This window comes from Populus alba, chromosome 13 (assembly GCF_005239225.2).
Source record: "Populus alba chromosome 13, ASM523922v2, whole genome shotgun sequence".
Taxonomy (NCBI): domain Eukaryota; kingdom Viridiplantae; phylum Streptophyta; class Magnoliopsida; order Malpighiales; family Salicaceae; genus Populus; species Populus alba.
Window position 1 is genome coordinate 14,755,477 of NC_133296.1, and position 8,153 is coordinate 14,763,629.

Sequence of the window (8,153 nt, forward strand, 5' to 3'; positions counted from 1 at the left end):
GGTACCGATTCTGCCGACACTATCCCACGGGTTGCCACTGCCTCAATGTCTAAACTAACAGTTTTTTTTCACCAAGTCTTGGACTATTCAACGTCTTAGAGGGATTATGGCCTTCCAAGCCAAGGGAGTCTAAGGTAATAACAGGTCTGTGATATCTTTAGATGTTTTGGCCTGCATACGCACTGCATTGATGTATTCAACAAGTCTACAGCCTTGATCGACAAATCTAGATAATCTTTTGAATTTTATCATGATGGGATAAATCATTTTGCAATTGTTGGTGTCTTATTTATATTTAAAAAACATTAGAAGACTTGTATAAGAAAACTATAAAAAAAATTCTAATTGTAGAGTATTAATTTTAGTTTATTCAAATTAAAATCATCATAAAAAATATATTGTTGATCCAAAAAATATTTATATTAAAGTTATAAATATTTGGTAAAATAATATTTATTTTATAAAATAATAGTATTAGTGAGAGAGGCTCATCACTAGCCCAGCTGAAAGAAGAAGGATAAAATCTGCTTCCTTATTATAACCGTAACGGCCATGAAAGACTTTCCTTTCATCCACGTTTCCTTTCCTTGTGTTAAAAGGATTCTCTGGCTAGGTTTCCTCTTCCATTCCGGATTAAAGAACACAGTTCTTTCGGTCTCTATCTATAAATTCAAGTCATAACAATACATGTGAAGTCTCTCAATCCATCCATCTATTTCTTACGCGTCGATCTTCTTGTTTCTCCCTTTTCAATCGTTTCTTCAATGGCGCTTGCAAGAGTTGATGAAACCCTAACTGCAGTTAGCACCACTCTGGTTGATCCAGACAACAACACTGAACCCATGTTTCTTGTTCAAATCGTGTCGGAAAGTAGGAAAGAAACATGGGTTAGAGTCAGAGGACAATCACTAGCCATGCAAGTGGATGATAACCGGCCAACTGCTGCTGACCCAACTAGTTATTTGTTCCAAATCCCTTGTCAAGTTGTTGCCCAGCCCGCTTCATGCTTTCATTACATTGCCCACATGATTTCTTGCTCCGATTTTAGTGCTTCTTTATCCAACGATTTGGCCTCAAAGATTGCTGCCTTTTCTGACAATCTTGTGAGGGCCGGTTGTTTTGGATTCTTCGTGTTGGCTCATGTGGAGGTCGTGGAGGGAACTTTTCATGTCGTGGAGCCGATATTTGACACAGATCGACATGTAACCGTATCAACGGGTGCATCGGAGAGAGTGTTAAAGAAGTTGGAGAAGGAGACGTTTTACACGAAGCAGGGGCCGAGCAACGGTGATTCTTCTTCCGGTGGTACTTGTGTGGTTTGCTTGGAGGATTTTTCAAGTTCGGTGAAGCTATCAAAGTTACCCTGCTCTCATGTCTTTCACGAAAAATGCATCTTTCCTTGGCTGCTCAACTCCAAATGCTGCCCGCTTTGTAGAAGTCAAGTGGAATAGCAGACGATTAACTCTAAATTGACATTAATTAATTAGCTGCTAGTCAATTCTTTTTGTTTTCTGGAGAATTATTTCTATTCTTGATCTGTTGGTGTTGGAAAATTTATTGTTGATCAATTTTTTTCAGTAATGAGCTCTTTATTCAAGTATTGGTCTTCTATATGTGCAATTGTTCGTGAAAATCCAAGAACAAACAATTACTGTGTGTTCATTATCTACATTTACTCTTATTTTAGCTTTAGAAATGCCCAATGACATCAACTGAAGCCCTTTAAAACAACGTGAGCAAGGCCGTGACTGCCTCCGCCCCAATCGATTGTCCAAGCAATTTCTCCTCTTCTTTCTGTTTCTTGATCTCTTCTGCGGCTTCAGCCAAGCAACGGAACAAGAAAAATCCTTCAAACGAAACTCATGGCGTGGTCACATATCAGAACTCTCTGATGAAATCCCCGAAAGAATCTTGCGCAAACTCCCAATTACAACTCTTATAGAATGCAGGTACGCTTGCAAGTCATGGAGAGATATCATTTCAGATTCTCATTTTGGTAAGCTTCAATTCTTAACAAGAGACCCCCAGTGCCCTTATCCTCTTGACAGAAAACAACGAAAAACGTTCCTCCTTGTGTTGAATTTAAGGGAAAAACTTGCTACCTAACTGAGGCACCAAAAAAATGTGTAAGTTTATAGTATCATCCCCTTTCCTTAACTAATCTAGCAGTTGATCATTTGCAATATATCTTGGAGTATATTGGAATTTGCAGTTTCAGTTTTTGTTCAGTGCTATAAGAAACCGATGCGACATTGTGACGTGCTTTCAGTTTACTACCGAAGGATCAAAGTGTCTGATTGGGTATATCACATGGGACTTCTTTACAGTCCTGTCTATGTTGCTGCCTTCTTTATAGCATGCAGGGGCTTGGCTACAACCGTTCCATATGTGACTTATTGTTGTCACTTCCCATATGTGTTTATTGTACATCTGAACACGATAATGTTAGTCAATATATTTGGTAATATTAAGATATTTTTCTGCACAACATGTAATAACATTTGAACAAGATTGATGAGATCTTTGCAATTTACCACATGTGCACGTTTTGTTTGCCAGCTTAACTATTCATCAAACATTTTTTTTTGACACTTGGTTTACAAGAAGGGGTGAACCTGAAAAGTGCCAACATCAACATTAAAATATACTACAAACATGATCTTTAGATCTAAGCATGTTGATGTTCAATTCCAGTTGAACAATAGAAGACCTTATTATCCCACATACAATGTAGTCATATTGCATTTTCTCTTTTGTGTAACAAAATACACACTAATCCTATAAAATATCAATTGGACTAAAATGAAAACATGCAAAACACATGCATCTTTCAAAACATGATTAAAAGATTCAAAAATATATGTTGTCACATTGTCATATCGGTGACCCTCATCATAAGAAAAACCTATCTTTCTCTTGATTCATGCTCAAGCTATTTTTTTCTATTGTGGGTGACTATTGTCCATATCATCAAACCATACATCAAATTTATGCTTCTAATCTTCATAACTACATTTTAAGTACTTTTCAGTTGAAAAATCTTTGGATTTGAGATTAAAGTTGCTTGCTAGATGTCTAATACAATATCATTTCATTCTTAATACCAGTGTGCCTGTTCGATATTATACAAATACCACCAAACATGCAAGAATTTTGGTAGTTACCGACGGAATTATGGACGGAAAATGTCCGTCGGTAATTTCGACCTCAAATTGCCGACAGAAAATATTCCGTCGGTAAATCCGTTGCTATTAAGCGAATTTCTGGGTAGCTGTACCATCACAGTCACCTATAATGTGATGTTGAAGAATTTATAAGAACCATCTCATATCATGTTAAAGAATAATATAAATAATATCTTGTGACTTTACCTAACAGCTTAAGCTATCGGGTTAAGCTGATTCTTTGACATGGTATCAGAGCCTTGATGACCAAACAATCACGAGTTTAAACCTCACCATTCTCATTTATTTGATAAAAATCAAGCACAAGGTAATATAAGTCTGTGTAAGTTTCATGCCCAAAGAGCCTTCACTCGAGATGGTGTGTTAGAGAATAATATAAATCATATCTTGGACCATCACCTAACAGCTTAAGTTTTTAGGTTGAATTGGTTCTTTGACATGTTGTCAGAGCTTTGATGACTAAGCAGTCACGAGTCTGAATTTCATCATCCCCATTTATTTGATAAAAATTAAGCACGAGGTAGTGTGAATCTGTGCAAGTTTCAAGCCCAAAGAGTTTTCACTTGAAGGGATGTGTTAGAAGATAATATAAATCATATATCAGGACCTTACCTAACAGCTTAAGCTATTGGGTTCATATGGTTCTTTGACAATAGCCTCGTCTCTTATAAAACAACCATATCATCATCATCGACTTTGCCAACCCTATCAACCCCATACATAAGAGAATTTGGATCAGGAGGTTTCGAAGGACGCAATAGTATTTCAATGAGCAAATTTCTAAGCATTAAACTGAGGAAAAGCTTTTCTAAGATCCTTCTCCATAGTAGCATTTGGGAGGAACTATAGAATTGGGTTTTTATCCAAGACCAGCCAATTTAAGGTTACTAAACTTTTCATTGATAATGAATCTTTTATTTGGGAAGCTAAGGTACACATTATTAGAAAGTAATGCAAAATTGTTATTAAAATTTCACTACTAACTTAAGTCTTAAATTAATAAAATTAAATATAAAGATCGTTATGAGTAAATATAAAGTTTTAAATTTAAAAAGTTTTGATTTGAAAAGATATAAATTATTTTTAAATTTTGTTATTTATATTAACTTTTTAGATTAATATATATATATATATATATATATTTTTTTTTTTGGCTTGCTGTTATATTCTTGGAATTGAGAACTAAATAGACATGGACATGATGGACAGTTTTGATTACCTGTTCCAGATACCTGTCTAATTTGATTGCAGATAATAGTAAACTTTTGAGAATGTAGATCCATGCGCCTCTCTGCTGCAAAATGATGGAAGTAATCGGTTTTGTACTTGTTCTACATTTCTACCCATGGCCTTGTATTCAGGGTAATTTTTATTTGGTTCGGTTTTTATCAAAAGAATATAATTAAAACTGGGTTTTTTTTTTTAAAAAAAATCAAAATCAGTTCAAACTAACCAGTTTCGGTTATTTTGGGGGGAAAATTGGTTCAAATCGGTTTTCAGTTTATGTTCGGTTTTTTCGGTTTTCAAGCTTATAAAACCAAACCGAACCAGTTGGTTTTTTAAAAAATTATAATTAGTTTAATCTATTTTTTACTATTAAAATTATTTTTTACTTGAATATATATATATATATATATATTTTAAATAATATTTTATTATTATTTTTTTAATATAAATACATCAAAATAATTAAAAAATAAAAAATTCATTTAAAAAAAATTAATTTTTTTTGAAAATACAAGATAGCCCCGAAGACAAATAAAGCTATTCATCTTCAACAATTACCCGGTCAATGCCTAAAACCCCAAACGAAACTGGTTTCTTTGTAAAATCACTAAGAAAGTAAAAGAGCCAATTTTTTTAGGCAATATCATGACCTAAAGAAATATTTTCAAGAAACATACTCATACCCATTAAATCAAATTAATTATTTTAATCTTTATAAAACTTGATAAATTAATCTAATACCTTGCTTACCTAGAATCTAATATAAATAAGATTTTGTTTTAAAATATTTTTTATTAAAAATAATATTATTATTTTTAAAATTATAGCTTAATTTGACCTATTAATTTGTAGATGAACTCAGCTAACCTATGATAAGAGGTCCCATTTATTTTTTATAAAATATGATGCTATGTCAGGATTTGAACATCAAGATATATTCCCACACGCACGCACGCGCACACACACATTATAGCTCTTTCATGTAAAACATCCCTCCCTTCAACTTCTTTAACGCTAACTTTTGATGCACCTCTTGATCAACAACATGATCTTCGTCATCAAAATCAAAATCAAAATTGGTATGATCATCTCATCCAAGGGATTCAGCATCTCAACAAAATCTTCAAATATCACCACATGGGCCCACGTGTAAAACCCCTAAACGACTAGCTGGTTTCTTTGCAAAATCAATAAAAAAAGAACCAGGTTTTGAGACAATATCATGACATAAAAATACATCCTCATGATTATGCATGTCGGAGACCATGCCGGACTTGAAACTAGTGCCGAGAATCAGTTGAGAAAACAAGTTGAGAGAAGGAACTAGGTAGGACTAGTGTAAATCGTGCCTTTTATATATATATATATATATATAATAAAGATAATTTTTAACAAAAAATAAATAAAAAAATATATCAAGATCACAACTATTTTTTTTTATAAGAAATCAAAACCATAATTTATAATAAACCATTTTAATATTTTTGTATTTGTGGTAATCTAATTGTAGGGTATTAATTTTATTTTATTCAAAATTAAAATTATCATAAGAAATTATATTGTTGACCCAATAAAATATTTATATTAAAGTTATAGTAACTAAATTTAAAATATTTACTAAATATGACAATATAAAATAACTATTTTAAACTCTTACATTGCTAAAAAAATACTTGTTTATAAGAGAAAAAAACTACAAATTAGAAAAGAGCTCTCAGCCTGTTAATTTAATTATCTCTAGACTTGACTGCAGACTCCATTTTTTATGGTGCCAATAAGTCAACGCTACTGGATTTGACACTGGTACCGATTCTGCCGGACACTATCCCACGGGTTGCCACTGCCTCAATGTCTAAACTAACAGTTTTTTTCACCAAGTCTTGGACTATTCAACGTCTTAGAGGGATTATGGCCTTCCAAGCCAAGGGAGTCTAAGGTAATAACAGGTCTGTGATATCTTTAGATGTTTTGGCCTGCATACGCACTGCATTGATGTATTCAACAAGTCTACAGCCTTGATCGACAAATCTAGATAATCTTTGAATTTTATCATGATGGGATAAATCATTTTGCAATTGTTTGGTGTCTTATTTATATTTAAAAAACATTAGAAGACTTGTATAAGAAAACTATAAAAAAAATTCTAATTGTAGAGTATTAATTTTAGTTTATTCAAATTAAAATCATCATAAAAAATATATTGTTGATCCAAAAAATATTTATATTAAAGTTATAAATATTTGGTAAAATAATATTTATTTTATAAAATAATAGTATTAGTGAGAGAGGCTCATCACTAGCCCAGCTGAAAGAAGAAGGATAAAATCTGCTTTCCTTATTATAACCGTAACGGCCATGAAAGACTTTCCTTTCATCCACGTTTCCTTTCCTTGTGTTAAAAGGATTCTCTGGCTAGGTTTCCTCTTCCATTCCGGATTAAAGAACACAGTTCTTTCGGTCTCTATCTATAAATTCAAGTCATAACAATACATGTGAAGTCTCTCAATCCATCCATCTTTTTTTTTTTTTGATAGTAAACGAGATAATTATATATTAAATAAGCAGCCCCATCAAGTAAGTGGGGCTGAACGAAGATAGAAATACAATGGGAATATGAAGAAAGAAAAGACCAAAGTGATGAGGGACTTAATTAGTTAGTCCAGTTCATAATACATTCAGGATTTCTAAAAAGATCTGAGCCTGTATAGCTGAAATTTGTAACTGAGGACTTCAACCAGAAAAGCCAAATGGTGAAAAGTGAGATCAAAAATCAATATCCCAATCAGGAGCCTTGGATTCGAAGATTAGGCGGTTGCGCGCTATCCAAATTGACCAATACAGACCTTTACAGAGGAGTGTAATAGCACGACGCTGAAATTTTCCATTAATCAATCCGGACCATTCCTGCAGATTTTGATTTGGTCTTTGTGTAGACAACCCTGAGCACCCGAACCATTTCAAGAAACGACCCCAAAGAGACCATGTTATAGGACACCAATGGAAAAGATGATTAATTGTCTCGGTTTCCTTGCAGCAGAATGGGCAGTGAGATTCCTCATAATTTATGATTCTCCTCTCAGCTAAAAAACTTCTTGTACTCAAACCTCCATGAAGAAGAAGCCAAATGAACACATCCACTTTTGGGGGGGCATAACCATTCCATAGCAGAGTAAGGGAGTGATTATTTTCAAGTTGACCGATAGACTATCAAAGAAGAGGCGACCTGATTGAGCTGAGTACATGCCAGAGCTGTGGAATTTCCATAACTTGCAGTCTGCACCATCTGAGAAAAGGAGACCACGCTGCACCTCTGCGATCAAGCTCTCCCTTTGGCAGACTCACGAGGCCGAAGGTTCTTCTCCAGGAAAGGTTTAAAGATGCATCTGTCAAATTGTATATATCTGCAAGGTTGGTGTTTTTTCGCTGCAAGGAGAGGTTATAAAGTCTGGGGAATAAGAGTTGGAGATTGGTTGCAGAGCCGAGCCAAGAGTCAGTCCAAAACCGGATGTTCCTCCCGTCACCCACCTTGAACCCGACATTTGCATGTAAAAGATTGGCTATGTTTTGTGTTGAGAAGATTGCCGAAACAATGCCATGCCAAGTTGGAGATAAAGAACCTGCAAACTCAGGATACCATTTATGAAGTGAGGTCGGTATTTTAGAAGAATTGTGTTCTTGCCAGCCTCCTGCCACTCCATTGTCTAGATTCCATATCCATTTAAAGAGCAAAGCCAGATTTTT

The 8,153-nt window shown here is 34.2% G+C and overlaps 1 protein-coding gene across 1 annotated transcript; it reads left to right on the forward strand.

The window, feature by feature from the left end:
- Positions 1-764: 764 nt before the first annotated feature.
- On the forward strand, positions 765-1,451 carry LOC140954418 (uncharacterized). Its single transcript, XM_073403843.1, has one exon. The coding sequence runs from the start codon at positions 765-767 to the stop codon at positions 1,449-1,451; it is 687 nt and encodes a 228-aa protein (XP_073259944.1).
- Positions 1,452-8,153: the final 6,702 nt, after the last annotated feature.